Source organism: Gopherus flavomarginatus, chromosome 1, assembly GCF_025201925.1.
Source record: "Gopherus flavomarginatus isolate rGopFla2 chromosome 1, rGopFla2.mat.asm, whole genome shotgun sequence".
Classification (NCBI taxonomy): domain Eukaryota; kingdom Metazoa; phylum Chordata; order Testudines; family Testudinidae; genus Gopherus; species Gopherus flavomarginatus.
In genome coordinates, this window is record NC_066617.1 from 60,001,869 (window position 1) to 60,018,931 (window position 17,063).

Genomic DNA, 17,063 nt, shown 5'->3' on the forward strand with positions numbered 1-17,063 from the left:
GTAGCTGAAATAAGCACTTCTATCTTTTTATTCACTTTATAAAAAGCACTTAACTCAGCTACTCTAGGGTGCTTGTATAAAAATTATATAAACATATACAAATCAGAGAAAATCTCCCAGACCCCCTATTAAACTTGCCTCCTTAGGGCCAAATTCTGCAGTGACTTATACCATGCCACCCCATAAATAAGAGTCGAATTTGGGCCTTGCTCTAGAAGTCAGTCCTGACCAACCCATCATCATAACCACCCCTGTTAACAAACAAAGACCCTCTTGAGGCGTCTCTAGCTTTCGATTCCCTTGTCTCCAAAAGGGTCAGACAAAACAGACGAGCCTTGCACCCGTGTACAGTAAAGGAAATTATTTCCAGAGTTGAGGATCCTTCATGGATAATGCTCTGCCTCCCTTTTAAATCAGTGGGGATCTAGCTCAAGTGCCTCCACTCTTCACAGCCGCAGAAGCATCTCCTAGAGAGAGAGGTGCTCTCTCAGGACTTTAGCAACGGATAACCTACAAATGGGGATGAACAGGCTGGACCAGAATAGTAGTCCACAGAAGAACAGGAAATAATAGCATTAACAACAAACTCTGCTTTTGAGATCCAAAGATATTTTTTTGAATAGCATCTAGAGTAAAGATGCAGTATAAATCAGCCTGATCAATAAAAAAACTTTTCATATAAATGAATTCAAACATAACTAAACTTATAGAATTAGCATGTATTACAATGTATTCCAACAACTCAACGTATGGTGTGTGTTCTAATGTGAAGCAATAACCCCCGGAACTGCAGTTATCATGCTGACACCAAAATAACCCTTTTCAGAATTGAATGGGAAGGTAAAGCTATTATTCTTTTTAAAATAACTGTGTGAATTTTAGTGCTTTTGAAAGGTTTTGGCTTGACAGCCCTGGAGAACCAAGCTCTATATTTATCCACTGAACAGAAACAGCATGGGATAGCTCTCCCACACAGCCTCATCCACGAGTCTCAATCTTGACCTGAAGGAACCGCTTCTAGCTTAAGAGTGTAATTCACTTACCACTTCTATGCAGTCTTTGGTCTCTTTGCTCAGACTGCCAAATAAAGTTACCAGTTAATACCATTTCCAGTGGCAGTGTATGTGATGTATACACTGGTCAGCTGGAAACTGAAGTAAGATGATTGGGAAGTTAAGTGACAGTGTAACCCTCATACCTCCTGGATGTGGTGTTCTGTCCCATCTAGGGGGGACAGTGGGGAGATTAATGAGTTTGCTCTACAGCCTTAGCTAAAGCCAGCTGGCTTTTAGCTCATGTGGTAGAGGCTCATGCACTAAGCTCCAGAGGTCCCAGGTAAGATCCCGCCTGGCAACGACTGGGGTCTGTCAGCATTACAACAGCACAACATTATTTTACATGTATACTACTGAGTAACCATCAGATGTTAATTTTTGCTTGTTTCAGATGTTATCCTGGTTCATATTTAAGCAAGAAAACTAGCTTAGAAAAACTGTACTGTATATTCCACTATCAGTCACCTAAAAAGGAAAAAGGGTATTTTGAAACTTAGAGCATCATTAATTTTATTTGCCTACTAACAAATTATCATTACCGGCCTTCCTTTCCCTTGTTAAAATCACAGGAACATGATGGTGAAGAGTAAATATGACTGATTACTGCAAATGCAATCAGAAAAGGAGGGTGAATGGATTACAGATATTATACCCATGCAATAATTTTTAATGTGTTACAGGTAAAGAGATTGATTGTAATCCATGTTACCCATCCCAGGGCTGGATTACTGCAACACACTTTAATTTAGGCTGACTCAGAAGGTAACTGATACATTGCATATGGTTCAACATGCAGCACCCCACCTGCTTTGTACCATGGAGAAACAGACAACGGCACATTACACCACTGCTCTGTGCTCTACATTGCTCTCCACTGCATCTGTTCTTGTTCCTGTGCTGCTGAACACTTGCAGACTTCCCCCACTTTAGACAGGTTCTCTTCTCCAGAACTGCCTTACTCCTTGACAAACAGCACTACCTTTCTACTTTTGACATATTCCCTTCCCTTCCCTCCATACCATCTCCTCCTCCCCCCAGATCTGATGCCAAGGTTTCTCAGCTGCTTTTCTCCTTTAACCCCCTTTCCACCTGCTCTACTGACATACCCTCCCACCTCTAGATCTTCCTCACGCTGTCAGCCCATCCTTTGCCTTCCTCTACGTCTCACTCCCCTCTGGCTCCTTCCCTTCACAACACAAGCACAGACTGGTTTCCACCTAAACTCAAAACTGTCTCTTGACCTCATCTGTCTCTTCAAATATTACCTTATAGAATCATAGGACTAGAAGGGACCTCGAGAGATCATCTAATCCAGTTTCCTGCACTCATGGCAGGATCAAATATTATCTAGACTTGACAGGTGTTGTCTAACCTGCTCTTAAAAATCTCCACTGATGGTTCATCGGGTGACACTGTTCAACAGTTACTACCTCTTGTGTGTAAAGTGGCATTGTTTTAACAAATGAAATATTTAGTCCAGACAGAAGAAATATTTCTGGATCACACAGACTCCACCTAGTTGAAATTCACTCAAGTATCCCACACAGGAAGTCTGTGAACACAAACATTGCTTTCCATCGTTTAATGTTCTACTTTGCAAACCACATCTGCTTGTTATTTAATATCTTATCATTAATTCATACACTAGGTATACATGATAAAACAAGTAATTATATACTGTTATCTGTCAAATATGACAGCATCGCAGGAGGCTTTACTTACACATAAAATAAGTAGTCTGATGTCACCGCATACTGCGAATAGAAAGGGCAGTTATATATCATCAATTAGTGAATTACACCAGTCAGTGCAACCACAGTTAATGATCTTTTTTGACACTGTGTTAGGGTAGAAAATTTAAAATTTAAATTAAAAATTGAGTACCCAGTAATTTTTTTTAACTTGTGATAGTATTTCTTGGAACTTCCTAATTATGAGCTACAGAAACAAACAATGATAAATACAGGCAAATAAGCAAGGGTTAAAAAAATGAAGAACAGAAAAGTGGACAGAGGATTTTATATATAAAATATACCAGATTCTACCTAGACAAATATAATAAATATTAATTATGCTTCATCTGTTCCAGCGCTCCTTGTCTGTATATTGCGTACATAATCCAGTACTACTTCAATGGATCTCTGATCTGGAATAGGACCCATATATGGGGGTAAGTTTGCATCAATTGTCCATTAGATTGGGCAGGGCTTTGTTTTATTGAACAACTAAAGTACCCAGCATACTTTTGGAAGCTATAAATAATAATAGTAATAGTAGTAATTATAATAAATAATTATAAAAAATAGTAGTAATTATAATAAATAATTATAAAAAATAATAGTAATAGTAATATTACTGCCTATTTTACAGGTTTTGCTGATGCTATCTCAGATCAGTCCGAAACAATGCCACTCGTCTGGTTAAAGAATGATATAATATAGACGTCTATATAGCTATCACTATATTTACATATTTTATGTAGGGATCTTAATTTTGACTTCTCTTTGGTTTAACATCTGGCACTTGTGTCACCTTTTCAGCTCTTGGTGACTCAGCCATTGCATAGCAATGATTTTAGAACTATTGTAATACACTGGGATTTTCAAAGAAGCCTAAGGGAGTTGGGCACTCTACTTCTATTGAATCTCAACATCATATAGGCACCTACATCCTTTAGGCACCTTTGAAAACCCCAGCCCCATAGTTGGTAACTGGGAACAAACCAAGGTTTGTTCATGTTCAATTATTACTATGTTTCAGGTTTAGGTAGTTTATATGGAAAATAAGATCTTCATTTAGAGCCTTCATAGAGCCTACAGAAGTATTTGTTTCTCCAATAAGGGGAAGCTCTTCCATTTAGGGCATTAGCATGCCTCATTAATGGCAGTGGCTTGAGAGTTCGGAAGTTTCCAGTAGGCTCCATTCATATAAATAGCCACATTTTTTTCATCCTAATCATAACTGCAATGTTAGCCAAGGCTGGAGAGAGGTGATAGAGGTCAGTTTGAAAATCCCTCATGCAAAATCAAACACCATAGGTATGATTCTGCAAATTACACCCACTCAAACTGGTCCATCAATAAAGTCAATGAGACTATTCATTTGGACTTCAAGTGAGCAGAGCTTTTAGGTACATACTTAACTTTGAGACAATGAGACAACTCACATGCTTATAGTTAGGAACATGCTGTAGTGCCTTGCCGGACTTCAGCCTCAGGGAAGAACAGAATTTAGCCTAGCCTTTGTAAGGCACATTGCCATATTAGCAATAGCCCACTAATTCCCAGTATCATAACAATGAAAATAAACTGGAATTTATTTCCTTTGTCCAGAAAAATAAATGCAGTTTACTTTATTTATGTTTGATTACTTTTTAATATAGATTTTGAAATCATGTTTTGCCCTCCTGGAGGGAAAGCTTTTCAACTAGATTAATTTTCCAGCCCAACCTGACAAGGTAATCACTCAAACGCTGCCAGTTAATGGAGATGGAAATCTCAATACCTTAGTTACAAGCAATTTCAATGCAGCATCCCCCTTACAAAATAGAATTTATATAACCAATCCTCCCAGGTGCAACTGCAGACTGACAATTTTTATAATTTCAGAGCTCCTAGCAGGACTGAGTTCTACCTATCCTTCCTGTGGAGGAGGATACTTAACGTCACTAAAACTATGCGAGGTAGCAAGCACCACAATCTTCAGTAATGACTTGCAGTATTTAACATATTTAGATAGCTGATTCTTTTAGGCTATTCAAATGTCTCTATTTGATTTTAATGGAAACATTTTATCACAGAGTTAAAAAAAAATAAAGCCTGCTTTTTTCCAATCAGTTGACAGTCTAATACAGCAGTTCTCAAACTTTAGAAACCCGAGGACCCCCATTTTGAATTACATTTTTTTTGGCAGACCCCCAAGACAGCTTCTAATTTTCCCCAAGGGTGCTCATCCACCACCCGGCCGCAGGTCCTGCCCCCACTCTACCTCTTCCCCCAAGACCCCACCACTGCCCTGCCTCTTCCCGCTTTACCCTGCCCCTCCTCTTCTTGCCCCCTCCCCCAAGCATGCCACGTCCCCGCTTCTCCTCCTCCCTTCCAGCACCTTCTGTGTGCCGCTGAACAGCAGAATGCAGGAGGCACTGGGAGGGAGGAGGAAGAGTTGATCAGCAGGGCCAGCAGCCCTGGACATGACTCACAGATCCCCTGGAGTATGCTTGTGGACCCCCAGGGGTCCGCGGACCCCAGTTTGAGAACAGCTGGTCTAATATACAGAAAGATCTGAAATTCAACCTGACAGTTCTTTGCTGTTGAATGATGCAGTCCTGTACACCCCCTACTGATCCAAGTACAGAGTTCACTAGCGCTAGCCAGAATTTTCTGTACTGACATTTTTCAATTAAATCTTTTGGCCAAAAAAAAAAAGAGGAAAAAAATTGATGAAATTTTTGCCAACATTTCCCTTTCTGCTACTCTACCAGTCTTGGGCTTTCTCCAGGAATCTGCAATTTCATACAGCTCGGAATACATGCTAAAATTATTTACTCTGACTCTTCTCAGTCTTTAATATTGCAGTTCTCTATACAGAGTGTTTTTTGTATACTTTGCATTGATTGCATATCGAGGCACATATAAATGTTACAGATATTCTATAACAATCAAATTTCTTCTGTTTTCTGCAGAATTCCCCTTGTCATGCTACAGTCCTTAAAAGCTTGTTCCTATAACTAGTTAGCATTCCAGAAATAATTAGTGTTAATTACTATCTTTCATAAAATTTAATTTCTCTTTTATTTGGCTTGTCAATAGTTAAGAAAGCTGATCAATAGCATTAGATTATACAAAGTTAAAATGAGGAAATGTGTTTTTTACAACACGCTTGTATTTTACACCTTATATCCAGAATAGAAATGAGCTGTAGTAACTATTGCTTAAACTTTAAGCCAGAATGAAAATGTAGAACACTAAAATGTGAGAATACTGAAGATGGTGGGAAAGTGGAAGAACTGATTGAGCATCTCGAGAAACAGCAGATTATAGTTTTGTTCAATGCGCTATGTGAAATATTAGGCTGTCTCACTTTCGTTCTAGCTCCCATTAACAGAACGCGTTCACAAACCCACATTACAAAATCATTACTATGGATGGCAATAATTGGCACCTTTCTTGGCATTCTCAATGGATAGAAAGATTTGAAGATTTCAACGGACTTAGATATTGAAGCACAACACTCCTAAGGCCTGTCTACACTGGAAAATTTCTCCATCTGTATCAATGGGTGTCAGCAACAGTTGCATCTGAACCAGTGCCAGACATGGTTTAGCTGTACTATAGACAATGGCAATCAGTGTTCAGACTCATTTCAGAAACTGGACAGATTTAGGGTATGTCTACACTTACCGGGTATTGACACTGCGGTGATTGATCCACTAGGGGGTCGATTTAGTGGGTCTAGTGATCGCGGTTCCATCAACTCCGGCATGAGAAGTATAAGGTAAGTCAACGGGAGAGTTTCTCACATCAACACAGCATGGGGTAGACACCGCAATAAGTCGACTTAAGCTATGTTGACTCCAACTATGTTATTCACATAGCTGGAGTTATGAAACTTAGGTCAACTTAACCTCATAGTGTAGACCTGTCCTTACACAGGAGCATCTAAGATCAGAAAATGTTCCTTGTTATCTGGAATCAGGAGACTTTGTTTTCATTTAAGCCTATGTATTAATATTAAAATGGCCCAAAACTTGGCTAATACAGAGTTCAGGTTGCCCAGTGGTGCCTCGTGCCCTTCCAGCATGTGAACAACTACTAAATTTAAACCACTGAAAACCAATAAATACAAAGTTAAGGTTCATAACACCCCAGAAACATAACCTTATCTCCACTGCCTCCCCGACTCTGCCCCATCCCTAGCAATAGCCACTGGGAATTGTTCAATAAGCTATGCAATGGTTAAAATACGAGGCGAAGTGGGGGATTCTCCATCTCTTGATGTCTTCAAATCAAGACTGGATGCCTTACTGAAAGATGTTTTTGTTAATCATACCTTATTAGACTCAATACTGGAGTAACTGGACAAAATTCCTTGGCATGTGTAATGAAGGAGGTAAGACTAGATGATCTAATGGTCTCTTCTGACCTTAAAATCTATGATTGTACAATAATTAGATATGAAGTACTTTAAAAGTGTGCCATTGTTTGTATTGTATTCTAGAGATTTGAATTCCAGCATTTATCTGCATGTGCTCCAGCTGCCTTCACTGTGTTAGGTATAGCTGTATTGCATGGTGGGCAGATTAGCTGGAGCACTTTGAAAGAATTGCAACTATGATATAAAGAGAGGTGCATGTGGACCTTGAAGGATCAAGTATTCCTCATTTCAGCACAGAATTTTGTAGGTTGTGCTTGTGGAGGTGCACAAGGGTTTCTTCTTGCCATGGGGTTTGCGAACAGTGTGGTGGCAGACATGACAGTAGTCTTCAAGACTTAGTTAAGGGTTAGAGAAGTCAATGTCTGAGAGGAATCCTCTGGTTATTCTTCTGGTGAAAGGGTGGTGTTATTTAGTGCAAATCTGGGGTGGTTTTGTGGAAAAGGCTTAGTATTTAAGTATAGGCCATATGTAGGTAGCTCATTTGCTATGCCTGACTAAACCAAAGTTTCACTGTAGCAGAGAACATGTTAGACTTTGTCCTACAGTACTCATGTGCTCTGCAGCATCTCTGAGGGTAGAGTGTTAGTATGTGTTATTGGCATGTTGGGGCATTGCTAAAAGATGGGAGAGATAAGGTTACACTGCAGAGCTGGCATCTCCTTAATTTTGCATTTCCTGGTTGTTCGAGGTATAAGTTACACACTCTACATTCTAGAAGGGCATGAGGTACCACTGGGCAACCTTACCTCTGTGTTAATGAAGTTTTGGTGCATTTCTTTTCATTCATTTAAAAAAATAATAATTTCTCAATGTCCTTATGTACTACAACCCAGCTCTTCCCTTCCACTCCCTCTGGCTCCTTGGCAATGATTACCCTGGCTACAGAATGCACTGGCTGCATGTTGGCTTCTTCACTGCCCCGCATCATCCTCTATCTGGCTAGCTGTTCAGCACAGCTCAATTCGCCCTCCTCAGACCTTCTCCCCATGGAAAGATGGGCAGCATGAGCATGGACCCTGCAGATGGAGGATCTGGGGAGAGGATACAGGAAGAGTAGGGACTAATCTGGAGTCAATATGGTCATTTTTTGAAAGGAGGGACCAATATTGGGGGCACAGATATGGAGTGTTTTGAGGGACAGAAATAAAGCCCCTCCAACATCCCTCAGTTCACATCTCTAAGCCCCTTCCTTTCCATCCCACTCTTCCCTGCACTGTTCCAACACACTCCCACATATTCAATCACTGTTCCAATCCCTTATATTTCCTCCAACTGCTCTGAAACTGTTCCAACTTCTCTGACATTCCACCTGTCTCACCTATTGCTCTGACCACCCCCATAGCCACCTGCTGATCTAAAGCCCCACACCAGCTCCACAGTCCTTCTTATCATTCCATGTCCTTGGTAAGCCTGGAGGGGCCATGAAGAGGTGGGATCTGAGGAGAACATGTGCCAGCTGGAGGCCAGAAGGGACAGGAGAGTGGAGATAATCTGGGCCTAATATGTGAGGACAGGGCTTCACATATCCATCTGCAGCACAGGATGCTCAGAGAGCTGTGAAATGTCCCATTCATCTCAATGACATATTCACAGTTGAATGACAACACCCCTTGGAGATGAATGCAGTTTGAAACAATAGCTCTGAGAGGAGTGAACTGCTCCATTCATCTCACTGGCTTGTTCTCATTCCCATTTAGTATCCCACCTCACATAAAGGGGGGCAGGGAGAGGGGATCAGAACACCCCAGAGAGACAGCCCTACCCCCCAAGGTCCCAGCTCACAACAAGGGAGTGAAGTGACAAGAGAGGTGCTCAAATCCCACAGAGGGGCAGAGCCCCACACGTCCCAGCTCACACATTGTAGGGATCCCTGCTTTCTCATTCTCTCCCTCCCCTCCTTGTGTGAGGCACATCCCCTTCCAGCCTGAATATGTTGCCCTCAGAGATGGGGCTATGAATGGGAGGCATCACTCCCTTTCACCTGGCCTGGCCATGACAACAGGAGCGGGGAAGGGGGTATGTGGCTTCAAATATGAGGGGAGAATGTGGGGTTGACAGACACCTCCCATCCCTAATTCCCCTCACTGCCTCCGGCATATACACACACAAGTCCTCCCAGCTGGCCTCCCAACACTTCCCTTCCTCACTCCTAATCCAGACCTCAGTATTATTTTCACAATACATTTTAATGAATAAAAGATGAAAATATTAATAAAAGATGAAGTTGTAGATATTCTTTAAGAAAACTAATTTCCTTGTATCATTTCTTACTAACAATGAAGGGGATGGGATAGCTCAGTGGTTTGAGCACTGGCCTTCTAAACCTAGTGTTGTGAGCTCAATCCTTGAGGGGGCCACTTAGGGCAAAAATCAGTACTTGGTCCTGCTAGTGAAGGCAGGGGGCTGGACTCAGTGACTTTCAAGGTTCCTTCCAGTTCTAGGAGATAGGCTATCTCCAATTATTTAAAAAAATCCTTTTTCTGAAAGTGAAGAACTAGATTCAGACATCACTGATTCATCATTACTTCCTGAACATTAACAATGATCATCATAGAATATCAGGGTTGGAAGGGACCTCCGGTCATCTAGTCCAGCCCCCTGCTCAAAACAGGACCAATCCCCCGACAGATTTTTACCCCAGTTCCCTAAATGGTCTCCTCAAGGATTGAACTCACCAACCCTGTGTTTAGCAGGCTGTTGCTCAAACTACTGAACTATTTCCCTCCCCCATCTTGTTTTGTATTGCTCTTAGACTATCATTCCTGGTTACATTGCTTTTTACCTCAAGAATTCCAAAATCTGTTTTTTTTAAATGAATGTTATCTAAAAATGGTCTTGTTCTTTTCCGACTTAAGGATCTCAATTATGTTCCATTTTGGGGACACAACACCTTGGAGCCCTACTTTTAGACCAAAACCTGAATCTTGTACATGAAGTATTATTTGATTTCTACAACTACAATTATTGCTATATACTACTACAAAAGCATAATAAAAAATATTTTAAAATGGTGTTCAAGAAAAGCAGTCATGATACTTGAAAATGCTGATACGTTGGCTAAAAGTTGGTATAAGAAACAATGTTCATGATTTATGCTGACTTTAAGAAACAGCTAATAACATACTATACAAAGAATTATAGGGACAAGGTGGGTAAGGTAATATCTTTTATTGGACCAGCTTATGTTTGTTCCTCTCTCCAACAGAAGTTGGTCCAATAAAAGATATTACCTCATCCACCTTGTCTCGCTGATATCCTGAAAAGGACACAGAAACAACTAAACTGCATATAAAATTAATATTTTTTAAATCACATATTGGTCATTAAGATTGCAAAGTCAAGCACTCAAAAGCTAGGAAATGCTAGAATTAAGGTTGCCTGTGCAACCTTAACTCCGTCCCATGATACGTTATAGTACAGTTACATGATTGCATTTTTTCCACAGGACTCCTGCCTCATTCAGTGCATAAAATTGGACAAAGCAGCAGCAGGAGCCATTCTGTCTGCATCATGTCCAGGGTTTGAGCTGTGTGTGAAATAATGTTGTTAGGCTGGTGCATGCTCAGTGCTATAGAACATTGAGAATTTTTAGCATGTAGTCAAAGATAAACTGAATTATTCAAAAACAAAAACACCTCCCCCCCACACACACAGAGAACATGGTAATTGTGAACAGTTTATAACTCATCCAAACTTGAATGGATTTACATGAGGCCATTTGTAAAAGGCACATCCCTAACTTCACGACTATCTTCTTGCCAAATTTCAAAATCTTGGAAAATTCTGGGATGAAGGAATGTATCTGGAGATCTGCTAGTTACCTTTAATGTTAGCTGGTTTTATGAGGGCCTATAAATTGAAGAATAAAGAGAAGACCAGGGCATATTTAATGTTAATATAAAATAATACAATATAAAAACAAATACACAAATAGTAAAAACTGCAGTTGGTAGAAAATTGAGAATCACTAAAACTATTAAGCATCATAGAAATAATCCAGGTTGAGTCTAGGATGTTTATTAAGTAAGGGCCTAATCCCACAAGTCTTACTTGCATGTGTAAAGATTACTAATGGATTTAATCCCATTGGTCTCAACATGAGTAAGAGTTGCTGAATCAGCACCTACCAGTACTAAGTTTTTCTAGCAGGTAAGTCTCCCCAGCAAGATAAATCCAGTCATTAATTATACTCTGTTTAAGGCCTAGTCTACTACAGGGTTAAGTCAATGTAAGTTGCCTTGTATCGACCTAGCTATAGCCTCCTGCCGACGTAAGTGCCTCTCTACACCAATTTAGTAACACCACCTCCCCGAGCAGCACACAGTCACAGACAATGTAATTAGGTCAACACAGTGTCAGTGAGACACTCCATTGCTTTTGTTGACTGTTGGCTTTCAGGAGCCATTACACAGTGCCTGACACTGACATTACAATCAATGTAAACACTACTGGTGAGGACGCATACTGCCAACTCAAGAAGCCAAGTGTGCACACACGTAAGTGATTTAATCACTGCAGTGGCTGTATGCCAGTGTAATTTTGTAGTGTAGACTTTGCCTAAAAAATCAGCACCAATTATTCATTGTGGGTTTTCTGAAGGCACATAGGCAGATTGTTAACCAGTGTGAAGGCACACTTAGGCCTGATCTACACTACTGGGTTAGGTTGAATTTAACCGCATTAAGTCGATTTAAAAATGAATGCGTCCACACAACCAACCCCATTCTGTCGATGTAAAGGGCTCTTAAAATCGACTTCTGTACTCCTCCCCGGTGAAGAAAGTAGCACTAAAATCGACTTTGCTGGGTTGAATTTGGGGTGGAGCGGACACAAATCAATGGTATTGACCTCCGAGAGCTATCCCAGAGTGCTCCATTGTGACCACTCTGGACAGCACTTTGAACTCTGATGCACTAGCCAGGTACACAGGAAAAGCCCTGGGAACTTTTGAATTTCATTTCCTGTTTGGTCAGCGTGGCAAACTCAGCGGCACAGGTGACCATGCAGTCCCCCCAGAATTGTAGAGCTTAGAATGTTTCTACGCTCCCCCATCATCTCCGTCTCTGAGGTTATCACAGATTAGAAGGTGAAAAAAACACATTTGTGATGACGTGTTTTCCAAGCTCATGCAGTCCTCCTGCACTGATAGGACACCGCTTAATGCATGGAGGCATTCAGTGGCAGAGGCCAGGAAAGAATTAAGTGAGTGCAAAGAGCAGAGGCAGGATGCAATGCTGAGGCTAATGGGGGAGCAAACAGACATAATGAAGCACCTGTTGGAGCTGCAGGAAAGCCAACAATAGCACAGACCCCTGCTGCATCCACTGTATAACCGCCTACCCTCCTTCCCATGTTACATAGCCTCTACACCCAGATGCCCAAGAACACAGGGTGGGAGGCTCCGGGAACCCAGCCACTCCACTCCAGAGGATGGCCCAAGCAACAGAAGGCTGTCATTCAAACAGTTTGATTTTTAGTGTGGCTACAGTAAGCAATGTGGCCTTGTCCTTCCCTCCTCCCCCACCTCACCTGGGCTACCTTTTCCGTTATCTCTTTTTTTTTTAATTAATAAAGAAAGAATGCATGGTTTCAAAACAATAGTTACTTTATTTCAAAGGGTGAAGGGTGGTTGGCTTACAGAAAATTAAAATCAACAAAGGTGGCAGGTCTGCATCAAGGAGAAACACACACATCTGTCACATCGAAGCTTGGCCAGTCATGAAACTGGTTTTCAAAGCCTCTCTGATGCGCAGTGCACCTTGCCGTGCTCTTCTAATCACCCTGGTGTCTGGCGCAAAACAACTGTCTGCCGTTGCTTTCACAGAGGGAAGGGCAACTGATGACATGTACCCAAAACCACCCGCGACAATACTTCTGTCCCATCAGGCATTGGAGTTTAACTCAGAATTCCAACGGGCAGCGGAGACTGCAGGCACTCCGGGATAGCTACCCACAGTGCACAGCTCCGTAAGTCAATGCTAGCCATGGTAGTGAGGACACACTCAGCCGACTTAATGCGCTTAGTGTGGACATATGCAATCAACTGTATAAAATAGATTTCTAAAAATCGACTTCTATAAAATCAACCTAATTTCATAGTGTAGCCATACTCTTAGTTACAAATGAATTTTCAGAAATTCATTCATGCTAAGAAACTCTCCAAAAACCACTTGCATAAACAGCTACAACTGCAATTCAACTCAATGGAAAATGCATCTGCTTACAGCAGGCTGCGTTTGGCCCTAGCGATGAAAATCTGCTGTTCTCAAACCATCCAAACCATTTCACTGAAGGGATCATGGATAAGGTTCTCATTTTTCACATATTGTGTGAGGAGCAACTGCTAAATATAACAGGCTCTAACTAGACTGTGTGTTGGGGAGATCCACAGAGATCAGGATTTCTTCTCTCCCTTACAGGCTGTAGAGTAGAGCAACTCTGACACCAATATTAAAGCCTCAGGCCGACAGTATTCCCCATATCTTCTGTACTGTCTTTTCAACTGGGAAATAGATGGTGGATCCACATAGTTACAGATCCAGGACCTCAACGCCTACCTAACCTGCAAAGATTGTGTGTGCTATGTCCCAGCATAATTCTCTACCAACATAAAAAAGCTATATGGGTTCTTCTGCAGCCAATCTCCGCAAGGCCATGGAGTGAGGAGCAGGACTTGCTTCCGGGTGACTTAAAGCTCTACTCAAGACAATAGGTCACAAAATGCAGCGCTAGTCTTAGAGTAAACATTAAACCAAGGTCTCTGTGAAATAGAATTGTAGTCTAATCCTGCAGATTTTTATGCACATTATTAATTTTACATGTGATTAGTCCCACTAAAGTCAATGGGACTACTCATTAAAATAAAATTATTTGCATTATTCTTTGCAAAGTTGGGCCAAAAGAATCAATCCCAAAGTCCTTACAACCTAAGGGCCGTAATCCTACAAGCATTTATGCGTTACTTATGTGACTGGCTCCACTGAAAGTTGTGTTTTTTAAATGTTTGCAGAATCAGGGCCTTCATGAGAAAGGCATAGATGGATGGAAGGAGAGAGGGAAGCAACATGATAGCAGAGTGATATTTGGCACATATCTTGCTACAGCAAGTTTTTATTAGAATTTTATGAGCATGTTAAAATTTGAACTATAGAAACTGCCTCTATCTGCCTCTATCTGGTAAGTGGGGCATTGGTTTAAAATCAGTGGGACTGTTAAAATAGTAAGTTTTTACACAATGTGAGTAAAGGTATTAGAATCTGGTCCATACTGTCTACTTACTATATTGAGGGGGAGGGAGGAGCTAGTGGCAAAATAAAGTCCCCACCACAAGCTACATTAAAATGTGTACCAACTAAAAGCTATTCTAATGTGTGACTTTTAGGTTATCTGAGTATCTGATTAATGAAAAGAGAACAGATTTTGCAGTGGAGGTATTGCATCAAAGTCAAGAATTTAGCCATATTAATTTATAACTGACACTGATCAGGGATTTAAAAAAAATTCTTAATTTGAGAGATAATTATTTTAGCTGATTAATATTCTGAAAATTAAATTTGCTGCATTTAATGGGCCCATCACTTTGAAAACGTGTGAATTAATACATTCTTCGTGCAGTAATCCACTGTACTTTATGCAGTTGAGCATCTTCACAATGGGTTACCTTCACAGTAGGCATTGTCCTCTCGAAGGGCTCTGAAACCATCTCGGCAGCTACACACAGCCCTGTCCTCTAGGTTTCTGCAGACAGAATGCTCCATGCAGTTATGTCCTTCAGAACAAAAGTTATGGCCTATATGAAAACAAAGGTGATTGTTAAAAATAGGCTTGAAAGGATTCGATTTGTACCAGTGTCAGTGATCACTGATTTCACCATACATGCCCATCCAAATATTTCCATCCAAAATTAAAATTTACAGGCAGGCAAAGAAAGAAAAATGCAGCTTGAAAACTTAGAGTCCTACCTTAATGTGTATAAAATGGGAGACAGTGGAGCTGGAGCAGAGCTCCACTTAGGTAGCTTTAAGTCTTTTAATTTAGATGTCTGCCATTAAATATTTATTGTCACACAAACATACACCACCCACCCCAGAATTTCACACAACTGTTAAAATTTAAAATGAAGAACTAACTAAATGCTTAAAAATAAACATCTACGTAATCCGTCAAAATTATTAAAAAAAAAGTATGATTTTCAAGCCTACTTAAAAAGAATACAAAGATAAAACATCTTCTCTGTTGAATATATTCCAATCTTTTCTCAGTTAGGCTACAGAATCCTATTCAGGAAACTATTTTTCTTAGGAGACACACAAGTTACCTTGATATTAGGCGTGCAGCATCTCTGGGGAGTAGTATAGGCTACAGAACTTGTCATCTCTTGGCCTCAAGTTCAACTCCAGGTCAGTGATGAAAAGAAGCTATTATCATCTGATGTCTGTTAGGTAGCATATTTAAATCCCTTTACCTTCTTTTTGCCAATGGTTATTTTTACAGGATCTTCAACTTTCTTCTTCATTTTTCTTATTAAAGTTGGAATTTATAGAAGTTGCTTAGTAACTCAGCAGCCCATTTGCTAATGGGATTGCTCTCCTCCAAGCACATATTGTTCCCTAGGTATATTTGTAAAACCCATTCATATTCCCTGAAATCTTTGGCTAACATTAACTTAGTTTGCTTTTTTGTTGCCCGTATCTTTTTCCTTCAAGCCCTAAGTGACTGAATAGTCTTGTAAATGTGCTACCTCTTGATATTTCAATGACGTTTCCTTTTTAATCTTATTGTTAGCAGCTCCTCTTGAAGTCACATCGGCTCCTTGATTCTTGCATTCCTCTTTTTAAGAGAGATTTTTAATGTATTTTTAATAAGATCCTCTAGCTTTCTCCCAAATAGCGAATTTTAAATGAGTCTTCCCATTCACTCAGTAGATTTCTTAATTCCCCAAATTTGCTTTCCTGAAATCCAACTGTATTGCTATTGTTGGTGAGTCTGTTCTTTACTGTGATGAATTCAAACAGGTTATGGGTGATTTTAAGCTTCCATATAATTTTCATACAATATAACAATATTTTGTACAGTTGGGCTGCACTACTTTGTCACCTTTTTTTAGTGTTGTCAAGAGATTAAAAAAATTAATCATGATTAATCGCACTGTTAAAGAATAATAGAATACCACTTATTTCAAATATATTGATTTCAATTACCACACAGAATACAAAGTGGGCAGTGCTCACTTTATATTATTATTTTTATTACAAATATTTGCACTGTAAAAAACAAAATAGTATTTTCAATTCACTTAATACAAATACTGTAGTGCAATCTCTTTATCATGAAAGTTGAACTTACAAATGTAGAATTATGTACAAAAAATAACTGCATTCAAAAATAAAACAATGTAAAATTTTAGAGCCTACAAGTCCATTCAGCTCTACTTCTTGTTTAGCCAATCGCTCAGACGAACAAGTTTGTTTACATTTGCAGGAGATAATGCTGCCTGCTTCTTGTTTACAATGTCAGTGAAAGTGACAACAGCTGTTTGCATGGCACTGTTGTAGCCAACGCTGCAAGATATTTACATGCCAGATGTGCTAAAGATTCATATGTCCCTTCATGCTTCAATCACCATTCTAGAGGACATGCGTCCATCCTGATAATGGGTTCAGCTCAATAATGATCCAAAGTAGTGCAGACTGATGCATGTTCATTTTCATCATCTGAATCAAATGCTACCAGCAGAAGGTTAGTTTCTGTATCAGATTGTTGCCCTTTTAAGACTTCTGAAAGCACGCCTCACACCTCAGACCTCTCAGATTTTGGAAGGCACTTCAGATTCTTAAACCTTGAGTCAAGTGCTGT

General features: G+C 40.2%; 1 protein-coding gene across 2 annotated transcripts in view; it reads right to left on the bottom strand.

Annotated features, from left to right (window-relative positions):
- Positions 1-17,063, bottom strand: part of NELL2 (neural EGFL like 2) — a 264,640-nt gene that overhangs the window by 127,503 nt on the left and 120,074 nt on the right. For both annotated transcript variants that reach the window (XM_050936133.1, XM_050936132.1), the window contains exon 12: positions 14,869-14,997. In XM_050936133.1, coding sequence (XP_050792090.1) covers positions 14,869-14,997 — 129 coding nt within the window. The remainder of the gene's footprint in view (positions 1-14,868; positions 14,998-17,063) is intronic.